The sequence below is a fragment of the Psittacula echo genome, assembly GCF_963264785.1.
Source record: "Psittacula echo genome assembly, chromosome: 6".
Lineage (NCBI taxonomy): Eukaryota > Metazoa > Chordata > Aves > Psittaciformes > Psittacidae > Psittacula > Psittacula echo.
Window position 1 is genome coordinate 65,196,107 of NC_137743.1, and position 24,938 is coordinate 65,221,044.

At 40.8% G+C, this 24,938-nt stretch overlaps 1 protein-coding gene across 1 annotated transcript in view; it reads left to right on the top strand.

Moving 5' to 3' along the window:
• The window catches only part of CERS6 (ceramide synthase 6), a gene marked incomplete at both ends in the record, with an annotated part of 122,040 nt that overhangs the window by 26,366 nt on the left and 70,736 nt on the right, over nucleotides 1-24,938 (top strand). The window contains 2 exons of the mRNA XM_080621875.1: nucleotides 9,399-9,504; nucleotides 12,086-12,216. Of these exons, the coding sequence (XP_080478001.1) occupies nucleotides 9,399-9,504; nucleotides 12,086-12,216 (237 nt within the window). The remainder of the gene's footprint in view (nucleotides 1-9,398; nucleotides 9,505-12,085; nucleotides 12,217-24,938) is intronic.

The window sequence follows — 24,938 nt, forward strand, 5'->3', positions numbered from 1 at the left end:
CTCCCCAGCATCGTTGTAAGCCCCTTTCAGATAATGGAAGGCTGCTGTGAGGTCTCCACGCAGCCTTCTCTTCTCCAGGCTGAACAGCCCCAACTTTTTCAGCCTGTCTTCATACGGGAGGTGCTCCAGTCCCCTCATCATCCTCATGGCCCTCCTCTGGACTTGTTCCAACAATTCCATGTCCTTTCTATGTTGAGGACACCAGAACTGCACACAATACTCCAAGTGAGGTCTCACAAGAGCAGAGTAGAGGGGCAGGATCACCTCCTTCGACCTGCTGGTCACGCTCCTTTTGATGCAGCCCAGGATACAGTTGGCTTTCTGGGCTGCGAGCGCACACTGAACCCAGCTCATGTTCATTTTCTCATCGACCAACACCCCCAAGTCCTTCTCTGCAGGGCTGCTCTGAATCTCTTCTCTGCCCAACCTGTAGCTGTGCCTGGGATTGCTCCGACCCAGGTGTAGGACCTTGCACTTGGCATGGTTAAACTTCATGAGGTTGGCATCAGCCCACCTCACAAGCGTGTCGAGGTCCCTCTGGATGGCATCCCTTCCCTCCGGCGTATCAAGCGAACCACACAGCTTGGTGTCATTGGCAAACTTGCTGAGGGCACACTCAATCCCACTGTCCATGTCACCAACAAAGATGTTGAACAAGACCGGTCCCAACAGCGATCCCTGAGGGACACCACTCGTTACCAGTCTCCAGCCGGACATCGAGCCATTGACCACAACTCTTTGCGTGCGGCCATCCAGCCAGTTCTTTATCCACCGAGTGGTCCATCCATCAAAATGATGTCTCTCCAGTTTAGAGTCAAGGATGTCGTGTGGGACAGTGTCGAACGCTTTGCACAAGTCCAGGTAGATGACATCAACTGCTCTGCCCCTGTCCATCAGTTTTCATATTCATGAGATTTCCAGGAACTAATTATAATACTTGCATTCTAATTATGCATGTGCTTTCTTGCTGAGTGGGGGTCTCTGGTGGTCACCGATAGACTTCCTCACCTTGTTTATTTAATGACCTCGGTGCTTGCACATGCTTACAAGGTAGTGGAGAGTTAGTAGTTGCTATGTCCTTGCTTTTGTTCTGTTCTAGTCTCTCTTATCTTGAAGGTAAGCATCCTTGGTTTTACTTACTGCCTCCTTGGCTGTTACCAATCCCATGATGTTCCTTTCCCCGTCAGTTGGACATTCCTTATTCCCTATGTGTCAGTAATTAAGAACAGCTTGCTGTATTTTACTGTTAGCTTAAGGTCACACACTCTATTGTTAGTTTAAACCTTTAATTTAAGCCTACAAATTCATCTCTCTAACAGCAGGAGAAGGAAAAGTATTGGACATCTCAGGTGCAGATGTGTGCTTTTCTGAAGTCATTTTGAGAGGGTTGGGAATAGGTCCCCTTGAAAGGATCACATTTGAGTTCTCCTGTACACTGCCCTCTGAGGCAGTACTTGTGCTGCTCTTCTGCAGAAGGTTCTTGCTGACTTACTGTATCGTGTGCTGGGCCTCTTGCTTGGACAGGCAGCTTCTTACCTTTGAAAAGGTTTCACTGTCAGAATTGTGACCTATTTGACCTATGAAATTTTGGTGAAGTTAACTTTCCTGTATAGCTACTGGATCAGGTTAATGTGCTAAAGACCCCTGCCTGTGCTTCAGACATTGTATCCTGGTGGGCCTTCTGTAGCAGGTGGTGTTGGAAATCATAAAGCCAGAATCAGTGCTGGGATAGGTATACTGGAGCAACTACCCTAGCCATCTACTGAATTTTTCCTAGGACTATAAGGATTTTTCTGCTTTTTTTTTTTTTTTTTTTTTTAATTAATGATACAAGTAAGTTCTGAATTAAGTAGGTCAGCTATACAAAGATAACAAAACAAATTCAGCAACTGTTTTTGTGTGCCGTGGCAGTAAATCTGTTGAGCATCTGCTTAGAAACAAGCCTCTTCTGCTTTCACTCATCCTTGTAGCTAGAACAAATTTAGATTGTTTCTGTTTAAAACCAGCAAGCAATGTCCAACAAGTTAGACAATTGTAATCATAAATCCCTGGAACAATCTCTGTTTAGAGACCATGAAGTAGATGAGCTGGGAAAATTTGTTCTGCATCAGTCTTTTAAAAAGGGAGCCAGACTCTTCAAAAGGGATTTGGGCACCTCTTTAGCACGGGGAGGGATTTGTGCTGTTTGTAACTGCATTCCGTGGTATTTGTAAATATACTGATAGGAAACAATGAGATTTGACAGGCAGATTTAATTTGCAGGAATAGCTTGCTCGCTTTTGTTGGTTTTGGTGGGGTTTGTGGGGTTTTTATGGGTTTGTCTTTGTTTTGTTATTGAGCTTGCAGTTGGCTCATGTTAACAACATGAATAGTCTTTAATGCAAGCATCACTTTACTATGCCTGTGTCCAGGTGGGATTTTTTTACCAGGCTCATAAAGATGCTGTATGTATGTAATCATAGTATACCACTTAGCTCAAACTAGAGTTCGTTATACTTGGAGATGGCTCAGATGCTCTGCACACTTCACATTCACCATAGTTTGCTCAAATTTCTCCATGTGGATGCATCCCCAGCACAGGAAGGAAAGATTCAAACTCTCATTGTGCATTGGCAAGCAGTTAACTCAAAAGTCTTTGTGGACATGAAAAGCTAAAGCAAAAACGCATATTCTCTGTGCTTATGGGGACTTTGTAACTAGGGTTCTGCCTGATGACTTCATGAAATTTTTAATCTGTTAGCACAAATCATGTAGGAGCAGTCTCCAGGGTGATTTTATGCAGATGGTTTTTGCAAGACTGATTTATCTTCCTGGAAAATAGATTGTTGGTTAGGGGATGTATGGGCTTCTTAAGTTTTGGGCTGTACTAAGAAGCTGTTTAGTCCTGTCTGTTGCTCCATAATATGACCTACTTTTGATAAAAATGAAAGACAAAAGGGTTCAAGCTGTGATCAACAAACATGTTTTAAAATGTGTGAAATATGCACTAGCTTAGCTTTTCTCTCTTGAAAATTTGTGAGTGGGCTTCCATATTGAATTTGACCACAAAATACAGTTGTTTAAGTGGGGGAAGAAGCTTTCTGTGCTTGAAACACGTAAAGGAAAAAGGTTTTCTGATTTGTGGGGAGAAGATTTTACACAGCCTGTTTGCCATTAAAATGTGTTACACCTAGACAGAAAAAGTCATTGCTTTAACTAGACTCAAGAGAAACTCAAGAGAAAGGTTGATGCAAAACTAAGAAATGACAGTAACAAGGTAGAAACTGAAATGAATTTAGTGTTTGCTTGCAACCCTCAGGAGATGTTTAAGGTCAAGGTGCAGACAGGGTACTTGTCTCAGTGAATGTAGTTTGAAAGTTTTACTTTGTAAAATTAAGAGATTTCAGAAACCTTCTTGATATACAACAACATTTAAAATATATTGCATGTGAATGGCAGGGCAGTGTATTAAATCTGACAGAGGAAATCCATAAATTAAACAAAAAATAAGTTTATTTTGTTGGCCATTATTCCTGGGTGTGGGGCTGATAAGACTTCTTGCAGCTCCGTCTCTCGTGGTGGTGATTTACTTTAGGTATGCCGGTTTTAAACGTGGAAGTGTAAAACATTCATCTAAGTTAAAGAACCTTGTTTTGATTTAGATTACCTTGAATGGATAATCTTGTCCTTATCCTTCTGTAAAAATAATCGGACATGAGTTCAATAGCTTTTATTGCAGATTAAATTAGGACAGTATAGGAAAGTCAAGGATCAGATAATAAGTTGTTCTCCTCCTGCAGTGGTGATGAGGATCAGATTTTTGTTCATTCTGTCTATTGTTTCCCATTCCTGAGGCCCTTTCTTACCAGCTTGTGGGTTTCAGTTTGAGAGAGGGGGAGGTAGTTGTGGGGTTTGGTGTGTTGTTTCGGGGGGTTGATTTCTTTTTTTCCCTTTACTTATTTACCTCAGTAAAAGTGGAGAAAGGTTTATGATTTTCAGTTTCTGGATTCTTGCTCTCTAGTTCTAGAAGGAATGTTGGTGAAATGAAGTGAGTTTCTAAATAAAGCAGAAACATTTGACAAATAAGCATTGCAAAGTAGTATAATTTTATCACTTCAAAGGGCATGGGAAGGAATCCAAACCTGCTTTGAACTAGTTAACATGTAGCACTTGCCAGCTAACATTGTCAGTTATTTTAAGACTGATAGTTTTTAAATCAAAAGTTTAGAACAGACCATTGAGTATTTTCTTTATATCTCCCCTTACATGGAAGAACAAAAAAAAGGGCATATTTAATTACATGAATCAAATATTCGTTAGCCCTGTTAGCTTGATGGACTTGTGGTTTGGGTTTTTTTGGCCCTGTTTGGAAAACCTTAATTCTTGTAGACCTTTTAAGCTCTTAAACCCCCTGTAATTCCTATTTACCTGTAGTGGGCTCTGTGGTGTTTGAGCATCTGCAGAGCTGCTGGGAAACTGTCAAGCATGGATTTGCTAAAGGGCATCCACTGTGGTCAGCTCAGAAGTGAAAGATGACTTGCTGGTATGGAAATGCCACATTCATGTGACATAAGAGTGCCCATATTTCCAGTGCCCCAGATGACTAAAGAGTTGCTATGTATTAGTTTCTGACCAAAAATGAAAAAGAAGCAAAGATTATCTCTTCCTCCTTAATGCGATACTTCGAAAAAATATTTAACACAGAATTTGCTAGTGCTAATAAACATCAGCCTCCAAGGATTATTGAGGGTCAACACTACCATTTCTAGTTAATTCCAGGATTAAAATTATGTAGTTTGTCAAGATGAAAAGCAGTAAAGTAAAAGGTTACATGGTAATTAATTAGTAAGGTTCAAATAGCCATTAAAGGAGAACTGAAAGTGCTCTGTGAGTTAGAGGGGGCATTTTCTTTGCTTTTTATTAAAAGCAATTTTATCAGTGATACTGCAGTTATGTGCCCACGATGGTTCATGCTTATGGTAGATCTGACCTATTCATATTTCTAAAGAGAAACTTTCACAGGGTGTGGAGTTCCCAGGAAGTGGAGCCAGCATATTTTTAAGCTGTAATTTTATGAATGTGAGGAATTAGGCATCTAGAGTGGGGTATTGGGAATGGCTTCTGAAGAGTCTGCAGGTTTGGGGTTTTGTTTTTGCCAGGGCTGATGGCCATGGGGTATTCTCCTCTCCTTCTATGCAGCACAGCATCTGCTGTGATCACTTAATACCTTCCTCCACCACAGCAATTTTTAATTGCCTTCTTTTGTTGTTGTGATGGTGCTGGTGGTGGGTTTTGGTATGGTTTGGGGATTTTTTGGTTGTTGGTTTTCTTTTGTGGGTTTGGGGTTTGGTTTTTTTTTCTTCTTTTTCTGCCTGCCATCTGTTGTAATAGCCACTGTCTTTGTCTAGTTGGCATTTGCTAAAGGACAAGTGAGAAACCCAAAGTGGTGCTTGTTCGTGAACAAATTTACATACTTCTGGTGAAATAGTACTTCTTCTAATGCTGTAGGGGAGTTGGGGGATCATTTTGTAAAGGGTTTCTTGACCCCCTTTATAGAGGAGAAGCTGACCTCTGAGTTTGAGGTGGAGTGTAAGGTCAAGCTGTCGCTGTTGTAAATAATAGATTTGAGGAAAAACAGACAAGATCCAGAATGCAAACTAGCACCTGCATTCAGAGGGCATGGAACACTCAGAGATGTTTGTCTCCAGGCAGACGGGGCAGTATTTATGGGCCTGCAGAGACAGAGTGCTTCTCACTCCAATGCTATGCAGTAGCCCATGTTGCCTGAACTGGCTGGCTGTGGGCTTTTTGGATTGGTTTTGTTTTTAAATGTGGCTTCAGACTGTGAATGAAAAAGCTGCCTTTAAAAAGGTTCTTGAATTCTGAGTTTAATTCCCTTGTTTATGTTAGTCTTTCATTTCTAGATCCAGAATAAGAAAGGGGCTGCGTTCAGCAGAAAGTGCTTGTCCTTAATTTCTGTGTAATTGAATACCAGTTTTCAATTCAGCTGTATTGGAATCCACTGAAAAAAAAATACTAGCATGGCTTTGTTCAGATTTACATGTTTTAAAGAGAAAAGCTGGCAATATACTCAATTCTGCTCTCTTTACTCTTTCACAATCGTTATTCCCTCTTAATTGCAGTACCTTATGCAATAAATAGTCCCTTGGGTTTCAGTAAGACTGCTTAGGGAACTGAATTGCACAGCATTAGCAGAAATGGAAAAAATGAATAGTGCTTTTAAGAAGTGCAACATTTGACAAAATGCTTATAGTTTATACATGTATAAAGCATTAATTTTGTTTACTTATGAATCTGTTTAAATTATGGAAAACTGTTGGTGAGAATTATGTTAATGATGCTTTTTGTGACACCCGGTGTGACATTTGGGATCCTATTGATTGAATTCTACTTTAAGATTATATTTTAACCTTGAAAAACAATTTTTATATTGCAAAATATAGCTTGAATTCATTAAGTTTTTGTATGAAAAGTAAAAAATATCTCTTAAATTTTACCAGTTCCACCAAAGGCAGTCGTGGACTTGGCTTTTGCATGCCTGAGTTGGTGGTCAGACCTGCTCAATATTACAGGCATATAAAAGGTTTCTGTTGAAATTGCTTTATTTCCCTTGAATGTCCTAATAGGAATTAACAATCACCTGGGGAATTTTTTTAAAAGCTTTTTTCAGATGTGGAGAAGGACCACAGAAGCATATCAGTAGCATATCACAAAAGCATATCAAACCTTTTTGGGCTTTTTTAAGCTTTCCCTGTCCTTTCCTCCCTGATGTAGCTGGCCAAGATCACCCTGTGTCCTGCAGCTGCGTTCAGTGTACATGTACTTACTGTGCTTTGCTGTCCTCGTGGACGTGTGCCCATTCCTCCAGTGCATGTGAAAAACACAAGCAGCAAAGGAAGAAAAAATCTAATTATATTGTTGTTAAGTAAATACCAGAAGCAGAAAATGTGTTTTGTTTTAGGTAATGAGTATGATAACAATATAACAATTCTATTCTGTTTTTAAAATCTAGGCAAATGCTGTGCTTTGTCCTGGATTTATCTAGGCTGTTCATTAGTGACACATGTCGTTTTAAGAATGGCATTTAAGCAAACTTAGCTGAATTGCTTAGATTTAAATGAAGATCAGCTCAGCATGAAGCTTGTTGGAATTGCTCCTTGTGGAATTTTTCTAACTTGGACTTTTTAATCTGATTTTGACTTTACCAAATTGTTTTTTTTTCTTTTAAATTGGCATGTTTAGGGAACTGCCTTTCTATCGGAGCTATAGCATGGCTCTCTCATTCCTTCACTTGGCAGAAGGAGAAAAACAAAACAGCAGTTGAAAGATATAGGCATTCAAAACCAAACAACCCCCCACACACACCAAAACCCCAGAAAACAGCAAAACCCACACCCAACCAAACCAAAAAAACATACCCTATAAACAAACAAAATTCCTAAATCAAGTCTTACTTCAGAGGAGACTGACTTTGCAAGTGCTCAGAAAATCCATGTGAAACAATTTTTATTTTGTGTCTATTTAGCGAATGTTTCTTGATCTTGCTGTTGGTGGTTAAGGCTGAGCTTTGATTCTTCCTTGAATGCATGAAGCTGATAAAGTTGTCTTTAATTTCTTTTATTTGTTCTACCTACAGCACTCCTCTGCCGAGTCTCTACTTTTAAGTGTTTCCTTTAAGACCTTGTAAAATTAACTTGAACACTGGTTGACATCCCCTTTAATGTCTGACCTAGGCTCCGCTCTTTGGCTCTATTGCTTTTTCTTCAGGAAATTTTATTTCTTCAGTAGTGAAGACTGGAACTTTTGAGTGTTTTTCAGCTTTCTGGTACAAAACGTTGACATAGATGCTAAGAATCTAAGCCCCTCTGTTACATTACTAGAAGTGTTTTACAACTTCTTAGAATTAAAAACTAAATTTCTGAAATCAAACTCCATGAGCATTTTGTTAGCTTCTTCAGCTACCTTTTAGTTATCACCTAACAGCAGTGGCCAGTATGGGTATGTCCTTGTTGAATCAGACAACACAATTCTTGCTTCTTTTGTCACCTTGTACACCCAAATTTCCAGTGTGGCTAGATTACAGTGTATGTACATATAACATGTACAGAGCTTATATGCTTCTGTTTCTTGAGCAGAAAACTGGACTGCTTTCTTCTTACTTCCACAGTGAAACTGGTATCGCCGAAGCTCTTAACCCTAAAGCAGGGAATTTATACCTTGTGCAGTGCCATTGGTTTGGTTGATGCTATGGAGCTAGCAGTACAGTTGCAATCTACTGCCGATCCAGATTGCGAACAAATAAGTTGTTTTGGTTTTTTGCTCGTGTAACATACAAGGATCAAATAATGAGTTTACTGATAACACTGCATGTGTCTGGATATATGACTTCCCACCCGCCTCGCAAATAGTCACCAAAAATTATTTCAGGCTTTAGAATTGGCTTTCATGTGGGAATAGTATCAATGTACCAAGAATTCTTCCTTGGAAAAACAAGGTGGTCTGGCATCATCCATTTTTCTTTACCAAATGCTATTGCTGTAACCACTGTGACATTGCTTAGGACTTAATTCTCTTTAATAAAGTGTGCTGTCTTAAACATAGCAGAAACAGCAGTTGTAGCTGAAAACAGTGCTTAAAGTGGGGCTTGCATGTGGATAAGAATTCCATGATTTTTAAGAACCTGTGGTCATTCAGCTGGATAAACACAGAACTGGAATGGTCTTTGAGTGTCTGTAATGTAAGCTATGCAATTCATCTCTAAAATGTACCAGAGACACCCAGTTTATAAACTGGATGAATTTATGGATGAGTGTTTGGATCTGTGACAGCTTCATATTTTAGCAGAAGAGTCTGGAGGAAGAGCGAAGTCTTTGAGGCATGGCTCAACACCGTTTAAACTTTATCGTTTAGAAAATTGTATTGACTGGGCAGCTTAAGTGCTTACTGCCTTTAAGGACTTGGTTTGAATTTCCACTGTGCAAAAGGAGTCCCTAGGCAGTAGCTGCTCTGGAAACCAATTTATGAAAAAGGCTCTATATGGAGAATATTATGTGCTCTTCATCTCTGCAAGCTGCCCTGCTCTTTCGATTAGTTGGTGCTTCTCTAGGAGGCATTCGTCTCATGCTTTTGTTCTGTCTTTTCTCTTTAACAACATGGAAGAAAATCCTGTGTTTCATGTGCTCCGCAGAGTTTCTTTCATCCTTCAAAGTGATGTTACTTGCTTTGCGATGAAATTGTGTGTGTGAGCCTGCTTTTGAGCTGTAAGGCTAAGTATTGTTTTTGTTGGTGGGGTTATGATATTTGCATGTTTACCGCACATCGTTGATTGATAAGAGTAATGGAGTAAATAACTGAAGGATTTAGCTTATTTCCTGTTTTCATTCTTCTGTTTTTCACAGGTTCATTGCTAAACCATGTGCCTTAGGCCTTAAAGTCCAAGCCAACGGACCACAGAAAGCTCAACCTAATGCTATTCTGGAAAAAGTTTTCACAGCTATTACAAAGGTAGAGTATTTAATTGTAATATTTACCGTATAAAATGGGATACAGCACTATAAACCATAGCTGAATAAAACAAAGCTAACTGCTAAATGTAGTGCTGCATTTTTACAGCTAAAATCAGACCATGGAAATGTCAAGGTTGTTACTGTATGCCAGTTGGAGCAGTTGTGCATCCCTTCGTGATGTTTCCTGTAAGCTTTTAAACAAAACAAAGTTGTTATATTGTGTAGGTGCCATATGGCCACCTACTTTGTTTTGCTGCTTATCTTTTAGAAATTTTTAAAAAATAATTCTGGGTTTTTTGATGGTTTTGTGTGTTGTTGGTTTTGGTTTTGTTGATTTTCCTTTTTTTTTTTTTTTTTTTTTTCTTTTTTTGGTGTTGTTGTTGTTTTTTTTTTCTCCTTTAAGTAAAAGAAAGAGAATTGTGAGTCAGTAAGATTTGCCTTACTGTTTTCCATGAAATTTCAAAGCTGCTCCTTCTAGGGAAGGTGCCTGAGCACAGGATGCTGGTGGCTTGCTGGTGTCCTAGCTGTTTATGTTGTGATGAATGTCCTTTGAAATTTGGAGAGATGGGATGGTAGAAAAGTGGGGGGAACCTGAAAAAATAATGTTTTGAAGCTTGCAGACTTTTTTGCACAGTACAAGTGTTTTCCCACTGCTGCTGTCTCTGCCTCTGCAACTCCCACTGTATGACATCTCAACTAAAACTCTGTCCATGCTTCTGCAGCATCCTGAGCTTTTCCATAGCAGTGAACAGTGATGAGATGTCTTGAAGACCCCAGTAGTCAGTAGGAACACTGAAGACCCCAGTGGTCAGTGGTCATTTTGTAGCGGGAAGGCCTGTGGAGGCCAGAAGGATGAAGTTCTGCAGGTACTTCCCAGTGCCACCTAGGCTTCAGGCTACAGCTGAGCACACCACAGCAAAGGCATCAGCCTAAACTTCAGAGAGTATTAAAGTTGTAGGCAAAGTTGGGTTCAGTGTCAGAAACAGTGAAATGTGCTGTGGATCTGTCTTGCTTGTGTCTCCTACCCTATTCTGCGATCACTGTGGCACTTGTGATTTATGTCCTGTTTTCAGGGAGGGAATCACACATACCTTGTTTCTAAAAGCTGCAGCACATGTGCTCTTTCCCAGACTCAGCTAAAGGAAGAACAAATGGGATTTATTTATTTATTTATTTTGATTTATTTTTCCTCGCAGAATCTGCTAGTCCAACACAGGGCCTGGGTGTGTGAAGTCATCTAATGAAAGTCTGAGAGTCATGTTAGGAGCCGGCACACAATTCCCAGCACCCAGTGCGTAGAGACAAGTGCGAAGTGCTCCCAAAGAAAGTATCTGCTTTCCTGTGAGGTTTTGGTGGGGCTGTTTGGTAGCTGCTCCCAAGGAAATCGTCTGATTTACCTAGCTGTCTTTTTTTGAGTCACGTGCAGCAGTTCTCTCTAGTCAAACTCTGACTAGATTTTTCTAAAGTTACAGAGAATGGTTTTTCTTAACCTGCCATTGATAAAGTAGTGGCTACTTTGGGTTGATGAGAAAACCTTTTTTTTTTCTGAGATGCATGGCAAATATTTTACCCTTCTGTCATCCCTTCCCTTCTGTTTCCTTTCCTTTCTGTCTTTTCCTGGAAGCCGATAGATGAATCTTCAGCCTGACAAAAGCTTCACTGTTTTACCTCTTGGAACATTCAAAAAAGTCTTTATAATGGCAGCTCGTGTAGCCCATCCGATGTATGTAACTGACTTGCAAGAAATAAAGCTGAAACTCCAGAAAACAGATTGTCCAAAAGCTTCTTCTGTTTCTTTAGAAAAATAATGTGATCAGGAGAAAATAGATAAATAGTCCTCATGCAGTACTGTATGTGTAGAATTCCTGAGTGATTGGAAGTGTGGCCTGTACTGCTCCTCTCCATATAGTGTTCAAACTATAGCCTTTTGCCTTACATCTGCACTGGTTTACAGCCACTCCAACAGAATGAGAGTTCCACATTTGCTGCTTTGGAGAATAATTTTGTGTAGCAAATTTTATAGGAAAAAAAAATCATTTCTCCCTGTTGTCAAGGTGATTTTCCTTTTGAAGTTCCTACTTTGTTTAATGACCTCATTTTTTTTAACGTGAACATGTACAAACATGGGATATATCTTTCCATGTCTGTCAAATAATCTTCATTACTGCAACAGTCTATAGGACAAAGATCCTGATGCAGGGGGATGCAGGCCATAGTGTGTGGCCTGCGGCGCGGTACGGTGGTGTTTCAAAGCCCCACTGTCTGAGAAATGCATGGCATTCAATCCCTACTTCTCATCATTTTCCTAGTTTCAAGCAAGATTTCATGCCATTGTGTGCCTGAAGTTTCTTAATAGTAATAACCTGCCTGCAATATTATAACATATGTCCTCCTAGGTTAATAATAGTTACTGTAAACTTATTTTGATGTGGATCTCTAAGCAGAAATTTCTGTGAAAGTAATTTCATATCTATGTATCCATGTGTCTGACAGGCAGCTTGTAAGACATGAAGAGGCAATTTACAGTGGTTCACTTCAGTTGGGTAAAGACATAACATTTATCCTTCTGTGTTCTGTAGCATCCAGATGAGAAGAGGCTGGAGGGCCTGTCCAAGCAGCTGGACTGGGATGTACGCAGCATTCAACGTTGGTTTCGACAAAGACGCAACCAGGAAAAGCCCAGCACTCTTACGAAGTTCTGTGAAAGCATGTAAGGATGCTCTTTCTCTTCTTGAGTCTTGTTGAGCTTGTGTCCTCATCAGTTTCCTCCTTTGTTCTTTATGGGTATTTTCTGTAGATGGCTAGAAAATGATGCAAATGGATAGACTGTAACTTCTTGAGTGAGAAAAACAATCTCCTTTCTTCTGAAGGAGTCACATTGTACTTTTCGTGTACTTTCAATGTTGAAAAGCTGTCAAAAATCAGGTGGTTGTGATTCTATACTGTCAGGATGCCAGCCTGATCTTTTAAGACAAATTGCTTGGTGCTGGGGTTGGAATCTATCTTCACAGCAGCACCTTTAGCTAGACAACCTGATAGAGATCTGAGATGGAGGAGCAAAGATGAAAGTCAATTGGGTTATTAAACCTCATGTTTGTCTGTTCTTATCCTAGGCTTTTCCCCTTTACTAGCCCATTTTCTTGGGTGCACTGAACTCTGAGAAGCTAAAGGCTCCTATGCTTTCTAGGAAGTTTCACCTGCCAGTGTTTTCTTCTAAGGAATCTTTCCCAGCACTCAGCTGCTCTACACGCTGGTTATCTATGTAAAGGTCATTTTTCTAATTAGACTCCATTGGTTTTAGTATTTAAGTTACATTTCCATGCCAGGTGGATATAGAATCACAGAATGGTTAGGGTTGGAAAGGACCTTAAGATCATCTAGTTTCAACCCCCCTGCCATGGGCAGGGATGCCTAACACTAGACCATGTCACCCAAGGCTCTGTTCGGCCTGGCTTGTAATACTGCTAGGGAACGAGGTTTCACAAAATCTTGCTGAGGCCATAAACAAGTATTGGCTTTATGATAACCTGTTGGTCAAGTACTTGTGTTACTGCTGCCTTTAAAACTCTAGTTACGCTTTTTTTTTAGCTGGGAAAGAAGTGTTGGGTAGAAATGTCAGCAGAAATAGAGGAAACCTACTTAAGTTGGAAGGCAAATCTTAGTTCATCTTGTTTTCCAAGTTTTGTGTTGTGGGTGGTGTTGGTTGTGGTGGTGCTGTTTTTTTTTATTCTTAATTATTTATTTAATTCTTAAATTATTTTTTTAAGGAACTGCAAGTAGAGAAATCACAAAAACACCGCATGCCAGCCAGAAAGAGAGGGGAGTGTGTGTGTGTGGAATATACAGTTTTATCATTCATACGGATTCCCCAAATATATGTAATCTTTTTCCTTTTGTAGATTTCCTAAGTATTTTCCTTAAAATTTATTTTCCTGTGGAGACATACAAGAAGCTTCATAATATGATCCTGAATAAATTATGTATTAAGGCATTTTTTTCCTATAGCCAAACCACAGAGGAAATATTATTCAAGCAGCAGCTGATATTTACTTTCACCAAAGAACTGAATAGGAGAGAAATCAGAAGAGTTACTGTTAAGCATATTGTAACTCTAGCACAGAGAATTAGTCCTTTTTTTTTATTATTTTAAAAGAAGAAAAATAAATAGTCTGAAGATGGTTGTCTTAATAAACAGAGGAACTTAGCTGTCAGAATACTTAATTCCTTTCCTTGGTATTTACAGCGGAAGTCCACCTTACTTAATATTTAATAAAGACAGGCAGGGAGATGGTGTGGCTAAATGTAGTCATCCTGTTGCCAGCAGCTAGTCTTAGAGTTACTAATTTTTTGGATCAGTGAAGAACAACCTGTTTTCTTCAGGGGTTATAGCTTTTAATGTATGCACTTGTCTGCTTAACCTGTAGGAAATCTTGGGAAAAAATTAAAACCGTAATACTGTTAGAGCTAGCATATTTGGGTGGTGCATTTAGCTGATTCTGTAACAGCTCAAAGACTTCATTCTTTTGTGTTAGTGCCAGGAGATTTGAGCTGACCTAGAAGTAGAATAAACTTAAACATACCATGAAATACAGGCTCAGACAGGAAAGTTATGGGTGCTGAACTTGCTCCTTTGTGGCATATGTTGTGGAAGGACGTGCAGATGAGAGCTATGCATGCAAACTGGAAGGTAAGGTCAAGCTGTAATGAATGTCATTAACTTGTGCAGATAGAACTAAGTGCCCGCTTCATTTAGAAAGAGCCGTTGGGCATTACTGCAATATGTATAATTAATAGTAATGATAATGCTTGTCCAAAAAGAAGCAAAGTGGCATAAATAATAAGTGGATAGTTCAGGTTGTGTCTGCTTGTGGTTTGCAGAAGGTGTAGTGAGAATTGCCTCTCCATTTCTCTGCATATAAGGTGCTGTGAGAATGTGGTGTTATTCAACTGACCACATGTGCATTGTCCCAAGAGTATTTCCAGTGGTGCTGTGTGCCACTAGCTGTCCTGTCATGCACGCTGGGTGGAGTTGTTGGCAGGTAGTCAGAATAGCACTGGGAAGCCAGGGAATACCCTTTTTCCCCCCTCGGTTTGGGTGTTAAATGGTCTGTCTGTCAGGGCACTAAGTGAGGTGCTTCACTTCAGTACGTTTGAGCGAAGAAATCCTTCTGTATGATGTCTGTAGCTTTTTCACAGCCATTAAGTTAGTGTGGTGGCTTTTTGGATGAAGAGTCTATGTGTGGCAGCTTCTTAGGAGCTCTGGGTGACATGAAGCACATGTTCCCATGACAGTCGTGGGAAGAGTAGCACTCTGAGTCTTCAGTAACTAGAATGCCAGTGGAGAGTTTTGTAGCCCTGACAGAACAAAATGTGCCCTTACATAATAAGCAGGCACAGAGCGAGAAAAATGACAGTGATCCCCACCTACACCTTCAACTGCCGAGCTGCTGCTGTCCTTCCAGAGAAGACTTCAGTTTTTCTGGCAACTTTATTGATTGTCTGTGACTTGGGAAGAAAAGTGACAGAACCCACAGCAAATGTGGAGCTGCTTAAAAAGAGCTTCAACTCTTTTTTATACGGAGATGATTCAATACTGCTAGAAAAAGTAAGCCTTGGGCCCAGAATGGCTTTTCCATGATGCAAAGAAGGCAGCTGTGCCAAAAGGGCAGTAGGCCATTTCTGACTGCGTTATCTGACTTGCCAAATGAGTAGTGTGGGTACTATCTAAGGTAGAGGAGCTTCAGTAGGAAAAAGGCTGAGAGTTTCCAATAGGACAAAGGCTGAGTGAAACTCAGTGACAAATATGCTTGCCTGAGACAAATGACACTTGAGATCCAGGCCCAAGCACAATAAACCAGTAACTTAATGATCAGATTGTTCTTGTCCCTGATTTCTCACTTTCTCAACACCTTTCCTTCTTTTTCTTTTCAAGCAATGGCAATTCTGGACCTAAACAGAGTTAAACGTGGAATAATTCCTTTGCTGCCAGCCTTTGTCAGATGTCCTGGGCATTAGCAGATGGTGGTATATGAAAGAAAAGGCAGTAATAAAATCTCTTGTCTGCAGATTCTGGTTTTGCCACAGCATTGTAGTGAAAATAAACTACTTGTCAGGAAACTTAACCAGCAGCTACCCCATAGAGTTTTGTGTGGCAGTCTGAAAGAGAACACCATTTGATTGTCGGAGCTGTGGAGACCAGTAATGGTGAGACTTCAGTGGCATTGCATACCTGCTTAAGATTTCAGATGTTATAATTATTAGTACCTATATGCAATAGATAATTTCATTGGGCAATGACTCATGATCCACTATTAGTCAGAAAGAAAATGATAAATGGGATGCTGAGGGTAATTTTACTAACAAATCAATGAGTTGTTTCTCAAGGATTTGGTGATTCTGCCATGAAGCTTGGAGTTAGCAGAAGAATGTTTGCAGTTGCTAGGAAAGGCATCCACCTAGCATAACCTCAGATTGTAATGCCTAGGCACTTACCTTATTATATTAGCTCTAGGGGAGAGCTTTTCTTTCTCTTGTGGGAATATAGGCAGTTTGCTCCTTCCTTCAACTTGAAAGATCCAAGGTGCATAATGGAGAAAAAAAAAGTGGTGAACTGAGTGTACAAATTGGCCTTTTTGTACTGCCATGCATTTCTGTTGCTTTTTATTCCTTTCTGTCTGTCCCCATGGCACAGCCTAACGTCAAGGAGAGACAAGCTTTCTCCTGAGCAAGAGTAATAGTACTCTGCTCTTTATATAGTGCATGAGAATACACAGAAAGTGCATTATCTTGAGTCTTTTCTGAAGCTTATGTGGTTTCTGCGTTATTCATGGAGAGTATCTGCAGTACTCTGCAACGCTAAAAGTTGTTTCTGGAGAGGACTATCAGTGTCTTTATAGGCAGGTGATATAAATTGGATCAAATGCTCTAACAGCTATGCTGGAGAATAGTTCTAGCACAGGGAGAAAAAAAAAGGCATCTGACTACAAATAAGTTCCCAAAAATGCCTTAAGGAATCATAGAATCATAGAATAGTTAGGGTTGGAAAGGACCTTAAGATCATCTAGTTCCAACCCCCCTGCCATGGGCAGGGACACCCCACACTAAACCATGTCACCCAAGGCCTCATCCAACCTGGCCTTGAACACCGCCAAGGATGGAGCATTCACAACCTCCCTGGGCAACCCATTCCAGTGCCTCACCACCCCCTCAGTAAAGAATTTCTTCCTTAGATCCAATCTAAACTTCCCCTGTTTAAGTTTGAACCCGTTACCCCTTGTCCTGTCACTACAGTCCCTGATGAATAGTCCCTCCCCAGCACTGTTGTAGGCCCCCTTCAGATAATGGAAAGCTGCTATGAGGTCTCCATGCAGCCTTCTCTTCTCCAGGCTGAACAGCCCCAACTTTCTCAGCCTGTCTCCATGTTGTGGTTTAAGCCCAGGCCGTAAATCAGAACTATGCAGTCTACTTCCCCCCCCACCTTTCTTCCCTCCGCTCCTGGAGGGACGGGGAGGAGAATCGAAAGAATGCAACTCCCACAGGTTGAGATAAGAACAGTTTAATAACTAAGGTATAACACAAACCACTACTGCTACCACCAATAAGAATAATGATAAAGGAAATAACAAGCAAGAGAATACAACCGCTCACCAACCGGTACCTCAACCCCACCCCGCAGTGATCTAGCCCTTCCGGGAACTCTCAGTTCTACATCCTGGGCATGACATGCTGCGGTATGGAATACTTCTTTGGCTAGTTTGGGTCAGGTGTCCTGTCCCTGCTTCTTCCCAGCTTCTCCTCCTCCCTGGCAGAGCATGAGACTCACAAAGTCCTTGGTCAGGGTAAACATTCTGACCAGCAACTGAAAACATCGGTTTTATCAGTATTATCCCCAGGCTGAAAGTCAAAACACAGCACTGCACCAGCTACTAAGAAGTAGAAAAAAATGACTGCTACTGTTAAACCAGGACACTCCATACGGGAGGTGCTCCAGTCCCCTGATCATCCTCGTGGCCCTCCTCTGGACTTGTTCCAACAGTTCCATGTCCTTTTTATGTTGAGGACACCAGAACTGCACACAATACTCCAAGTGAGGTCTCACGAGAGCAGAGTAGAGGGGCAGGATCATCTCCTTCGACCTGCTGGTCACGCTCCTCTTGATGCAGCCCAGGATACGGTTGGCCTTCTGGGCTGCGAGCTCACACTGAACCCAGCTCATGTTCATTTTCTCATCGACCAACACCCCCAAGTCCTTCTCTGCAGGGCTGCTCTGAATCTCTTCTCTGCCCAACCTGTAGCTGTGCCTGGGATTGCTCCGACCCAGGTGTAGGACCTTGCACTTGGCATGGTTAAACTTCATGAGGTTGGCATCAGCCCACCTCACAAGCGTGTCGAGGTCCCTCTGGATGGCATCCCTTCCCTCCGGCGTATCAAGCGAACCACACAGCTTGGTGTCATCGGCAAACTTGCTGAGGGCACACTCAATCCCACTGTCCATGTCACCGACAAAGATGTTGAACAAGACTGGTCCCAACAGCGATCCCTGAGGGACACCACTCGTTACCGGTCTCCAGCCGGACATCGAGCCATTGACCACAACTCTTTGGGTGCGGCCATCCAGCCAGTTCTTTATCCACCGAGTGGTCCACCCATCAAATGTTGCATCTTAATTTAGTGCAATGGGAATTCCAAACATGGAATAAATCTAGTGGGGAAAGGGCTTCAAGGTATGCTGAAGGCAACGGGAAGGATGTAACTCTTGGAAGACCATGAATGGTGACTTTGCTGATGGCCAGATAGAATACAGGGTCCAAGAATGTCTTTGTTAATGTCTGATGAGTCAGAAGGCCAACGCAGTAGTGACTTCCAAACCCCTTCCAGTTTCTTCCCAGTTTTGGTGTGTTGCACTGCTGCTCATGCTACCAGTTTGTACCTGTTCTTCTCCCTTGTTGTCCAAAGCAAAGTGAAAGAACCTGTGATGCCCTCAGTTGTTCGTCTGGGACTTTGGAGTGTCATCAGGCTCATGACTGGTTCATCCTACAGCTATATAAATTTAAGCAAGCAGATTATCAGAGATGTGGTTTCAAAGGAGTGGCTGGCAGAAACATGTGCTTAAGAGAGCTTTTTGAGTTTATGCAACAATCTGTATGTGAAAACATGGAAATGTGCCAAACGAAGAGCCAAAGATTTGTTCCTGCCTCCCCCATTCTCCTCTAGAAGAAGCTTGGATACTAAAGTATCTGCAAGTGGGATGTCTTTTAGTTTTGACGTAGGGGAGAAAAGAGTCTCTGTCTCATCTCCTAGCTAGAACATATTCTTTTTGCTAAGAAATTGAAACTGTATTTCGTTGTGTTTATGCATGATGTTTTTAGGGAGATTTTATCTGTCTATAGCTGTATATATATGTGCGTATGCACATGTGTGTGTATAGATAGAGACAAATGTATAGAGGTTCTACTTTGGTTTTTTTTTCTTTTTGCTTGCCATGCACATTTGTGTGAAAATTTTAGGGGCAGTTTGCAACTTCTTGGCCATATTGTTTCTCTCAACTAGCAGAGTAATTCTCCTACAAAATTGCACTGGAAAAATAACTATGCAATGAAAGAAATCAAGACAGCTGCTTGGTTGTTGAATTTCTGAACTGTGGTAATACAAATCTTCACAAAGCACATAAAGGAATTCATCAGTCTGTGCTTTTTGTATAGCAGTAAAGCACTAGAAAATAAATAGGCATCAAAAAGCTTCTAGCTCTGAATTTTTAATAGCCTCAGGCCCTCTTAAGTCAGCTTCTAAAATACTGCTGAATACAATAATCTTTGAGATGCAAGCAAAAATATGTGGTAAAATGGTATTGCAGGTCCATTTAATTCTGATTTGTGAATACAGGTTTTCAGCTGCCTTAGAGCTAAATGCAGTCAGCATTTCACAACCAGGAAAAAGAACAAGGAGATAGGTCTGTAAAGCTGTGCTATGTGCTCTGGGCTGAGTGTGATAGTTACTGTTCAATGGCCATAGAATTACCAAATCTCCCCCATTTTCCCCTGCTGTTTTCCATGGAGCAGGAATGGCTGTTCCTTCCCACGCTCTCACAGGTATGAGGCATAACCTCTCCTCTGCTGCTTTGGTCTGTTCAGGAGATTGAAAGCGTTGGTAGCTCAATTACCTGCTTCGTGAAAGGGAAACTGCACACCTAACTAGTATGCTGATAAAAAGTTAGAGGTTTTCTTACTATTATAATTCTGGAATGTTTTTGACTGGGCAGATACTTAATTCTGCTGCTCCTTCTTGTAATGTCCTGCAGTGGACTGTGTGCTGCATCTGGGCGTTCCTGGGACAGGTGCTTCTCTTGACAGATAGTCATAGAATAGAAGGCTCCCCTGAAAGAGAAAGTACCAAGGAAAAATCCAGAAATTCTGGAAGTCACTGTGAAATAGCATTAAATTCTGCAATGAGGCATAGAGTACTGCAAGCCTCTAAGTAATTGCCATGATTTCTTTCTTCTGGAACACATCGTAGTGAAACAATGAATAGGACTAATAAATGTTTAGGCAGGTGAAAAAGGTGTGTCATTTGCATATTTTTCTTGCTGATCCTTAACAACTTTTCAGTATTTCAGTTAGCTTTCTATGACCTTGAGTGAAATATTCATTGGTGCTTAACAGAAGCAATACTGGAGCTGCTGCTTTACATTTGATAGTGGGGTCTGAAGAACGCAATATTGTGTGATGTCATTGAGAAGTGGGAAGTGTACATTTGTGTAGGCCTCTCTGGGTCTGGATGTAGATTTTTATTTTAATTTTTTTTCTTTTCCTTTCTCCTCACTGTGGCCCTAAAACAAAGGGAGTTTTGCAGGAAGAATAAGAGGAAGAGTATTCCTTCAAGAACAATAGCTGGCTTTACAGCCAAGAGACTGCTTTGGCTCTGGTTGGGCAATAATGTGGTTTTCCCAAAGCTGCTACTCAAAACACCACTGTGCTAAAACAGACCTGTAAAAGGAAAGCCAAGGAAGCTGTCTTTCCAGCTGTGACTGGCTGTGACTGACTCAGTTTGACTGCCAGTGTCAAGGTGAGAAGTTGCCCAGGCTAACTTCTTTTAACCAAGGGGAGCATCAAGTCAAGGCTAAACAGTGGGAACACAGATTTTTCTTTAATTTCACTCAGTGAAGTGTAGCACTTTGCAAAATGAATCTTGAGGCATCCTACTTTACTTTGAAGAAGTTTCAGTGTCACTGTTTGCTACTGTTGTCTGTGCACGTCAGGTGTGACAAGCTTATTTTATCAAAAGAAAAGAGGAACAACTCTTTATGTTGTAGCTCATGCTACATGACCTATCTTTGTAAAACAGTGTGCTCTGTTAAAATTAATTATCTGAGAAATTACACTCACTTAGAATAAACCTTCATGGCTGGCAAGATTTTTTTTGGTTGGAGCCAACAATTGTTTATTACACACATACAGAGTCCCATCCACAGTTTCACAGTTTTGATTTCCCTTCCCCCCCCCCCATGTGAAGTCCTTATTGGTTTGTACTAGTTGCACTTGAAAGAGCAGTAAAAGTTGAGTCTGACAGGCTTCATTAGAAGTAAGACCACTTCAGTGGTGTTTTCTGAAGGTCTTTATTGATTACTTTTATGATTTTTTTTTTTCCTTACTGAATGTCATGTAACTAAGTGATGTGTATCTTTCCATTAAAAGGAAAGGGAACCTTCATGTCAATGAATCCTAATAGCAGTATGTCATAAAACTGCTGGTGAAAGTAAATTGGTGGTTCTTAAATAGCCATATATTCCTCATAAAGCAAAAAGCCTGTTCTTGTTTGGTTTTGTTTTTAAACACTAGAAGGGAGCCGTAACCCTTCTGTGTAATTTCTGAGGTAGAACGTCTAGAGAAAGAACAGCTAATAACAAAATTGGATTCTTGGTATTATCAGACTTGAGAGGTTCTGTTATTGTTTTCAGTGTCCTGTGTGTCTCTAAAAACAGCAGCTTGAAGATCTCTGTGCTCATTTACTAGAAACAAAATAATGTCTAAATAAAAAAAAAGGTCAACTTTGCCTTCGCAGTGGAACCAAACCTGGAAAATAAGGGTCACTGTCATGCTTCATTTTCCCCCAGGCAATCTCATCTCTCGTGGGCTGCACTTCATGAATACTGATTTGCTGCTGGACTCCCTTCTGTGGTGGTGTTGCTACTTCTTGCCAGAAGGGAATACAGGCCCTATTGAAAAGATAATTCATTGAAAAGATAATTCACTCCAGTGTTTCCTCCAGACAGATGACATGGATATAAAATTTACTAAATCTGACTCTTCCAGCTGGGATATCATGTTATCCAAGCAGAGCTAGTGTCTCTGCATTGTGCCATAGGGCAAGCAGCACATGTTTGGTGTCAGGCTGTAAAAACACCATTCTGGCAAGGTGAAGTGCATCAGTATTAGTGTTTCAGAAATGTGGATCCTTCTTGCATAGATGCAAGAAAACAAAGGAGGGGAGAGGGCAGCAATAAAAAAACCCCCACAAATCCTTATAAAGTTTCAGAGCATATATGAATGTGAAATAGATCCTGGGTACATTCTATCCAGTGTTGCAGCCCTGAGCACCATGTATGTGAGCCCATCCAAACTAGCTGGTCTCTTGCAACCTTGAACTCTGTGAAATGTCAGGGTAAGGTTTCATATGTCAGGATATAGGGATTTAATGATGAGTTAGTGTAAGGCAAGGGGGAATAACAAAAGCTAAGCTCTTACACTACTTGGAAATGCTGTCTTTGAAGGGGATAGATCTGTTACTGGTGAAACCTATAGAAGCGAGTTGCCTGGTGCTATTTCCCATTGTACTGCTAGACTGGTGTAAGCAGAACAAACTGTTCCATTGTCATGTTTAATTAAAATTTTCATTAAATGTAGTGTGACAATATGGTGCTTTGCAGATGCAAATTGCAGCACAGTGACGGTAGATGCTAGAAGGATTGTGCAGATCAGAGAGACAGTGAAAGAGGGAGAGTAGTCTTAGTACAAGGTAAAAGCATATGGAAGATTATGTGTATAAAGAAAATGAAAGGAGAACAGCATCTGCCTGTCTCATTGTACAAGAACCAGGAGGTATTAAGTGAAAAAGAAAATGAAAGAAGCATATTCAAAATTGAATAGTGAAAACAATTTTTCACACTCGTAATTAAACAGGATTTCATGTTTCTGTTATGGAATTCATTGCTGTCCTGCGGCAATAATTCAGGTAATTAAAAAGATTGTTTTATTTGCTTGGGCAACCAGCTTGTTTGGAATTGTGCTTATAAATAGATATAGTATATATACTATGGATACTATATATACATAGTATATGTATATAGAATACATACTATATATATGCAACAGTTTGCTTAGAAAACTGTTGCAAAGACTAATCTTAACTCTTTAGCTACAAAGTATCATGCATGTGGAAACTGAAGTACAGAGGTAAGGAAGCGAAAAGCCAGGTGAGTAGATGGCATTTGTGGCATGAAGGACATAGCAGGGAGTAGGACCTCAGATGCTGGCAGATTTGCAATGCAGCTTGGCAAGGGAGAACATAGGTTTTCAATGAGATGTGGAGGGAGTTGCAGTTTGCAAAATTGTTCCAGAACAGACAAGATGTGACCTTCACTGAATGCAAGAAGAGTTTATTATAGCTGCAGGTGGTAGGGAAATTGAGATGAGTCACAGATGCCAAAAAGGAGACTAATTGAAGTCATCAAACAAGTGGCAACTAAAGCGTAGAGAGTAGCAAAGATGATCTGGCAATTGTTTTCTATAGTAAGCATGTAAAACACTGTGATTTTATCACAGTAGTGTAAGAGGTACATCTAGCTTCTGGGGTTGATACATTCAAGGGACTATTATTCCCTTACGAGTATTATATCTAATACCACAGAAAAGGAAAAGGGATGTGTTTAAATGCAAGGCCTCAATAGAAGGTAAAAGAGAGTGAGGAATTTAAACTGAGACTCATGTCAGGGAAAACAGTGCTGTGCAAAAAGACCTGGAGTCAGTTTTGGGTATATAAAGCTAAGACAGAAATCTTGGGCCATTTTACAGCAGGATAAGATGTAAATAGCTCAATACTATGTACATTACAGATTCCTTTGTCTGATACCAGGGTAGACAGAATTGAATTTGGTTTTTCCTAAGCCACATGTGAAGTCGGTGCTGAAGAGTATTGGTGAAGGTTTTTCTTTAGCGTAAATACGCTTTTTCTTATGATGTCATTCAGAGCTGGTTCACTCATGGCTTCCCTGTTCCAAGAGAAAGAGGATAAGACAGTACTAGTTGCCTTGAGTTACATAAAATACAGTAATTGGTAACCTGAGTCCCTGAACACATGAATGAGTTAATGGCTGGCAAGCTGTCCTAATTTTCAAGTTGTGGGAACATAGTGCAGCCACTGACAGCAACTTTAATTCTGCTCTAACACTTGCTCTCTGATGAATCAGAACTAACATCTTGCACTTATCTCCTCTCCGAAACACAGCTTGCTTAGCACTTGTGCTTCTGCAGGCAGAGTCTGGCAGTGACACCCAGCTGCTACTGTGTGGTTTGCTGAGGGTTTATGCCTTCAGCTTCGACTTTCTGAGCCTTCTGTATTAGACTCTGACTATTCACATTTCTTTGGTGTCCAGACTGGACAAGTAGCTTATTTACATATCCTTTTATGATTTTATCATGTACTTTGATGCTGTGGCATACCTGCACACACTGGCTCAGGCTCTATTCAGCAGCACAGGCTACAGTTGTAGCTCTAGTGAGCAGTAAAGGCCACCTCCCCAACCTTTGTGTCTTTGCCCTCCCATTTGCCCTGTCCGGTGCCAGACAGCTGGCTGTACAGCTGTTTTGTAGGGCAGCACGCTATACTTACTGGGGGTTAAAGGTCACCCTTCATAAAATGATAAGGTGCTTGTCAGTCAGATTTTCCTGTTGTTGGTCTCAAGGTGGTCACTCACGCTGGAGTACTGTTGCTTGTGGTGGTGGAAATATACATGCATCCAGGTAACACAGGAGGCATGAGAAGTACTTGCATCCAGTGTGAAAGCTCAGGTTTTGGTGTGGTGGAGGGGAGAAGAGGGAAGACTGCTGGAACAGGGCATGGTGTGCCATGCAATGCTGTATGTAACTGCATCTCTTCCTGCTGCCAGCTCTGGAAGTGCTTAGATTAACACTGGCTGAGCAAATGAATGCTTTTCTGCTGAACAGCTGCTCCTATGGCTCTGTTTACAATCTATATCTAACTCTATCATTATTTCTCAATTTTGAATGGTAAAATACAGGCTCTAGGTCTCTTCTTGTCGTGCAGCTATCCCACTGCATTAGAAAGCTGAACAGTCTGGTGAAGGAGAAGGTAGACTTCTTGCAACTCCTTAGTATGCTCCTCAAGAGACTTCAGTTAGTTTGGGATCAGTATGAAACA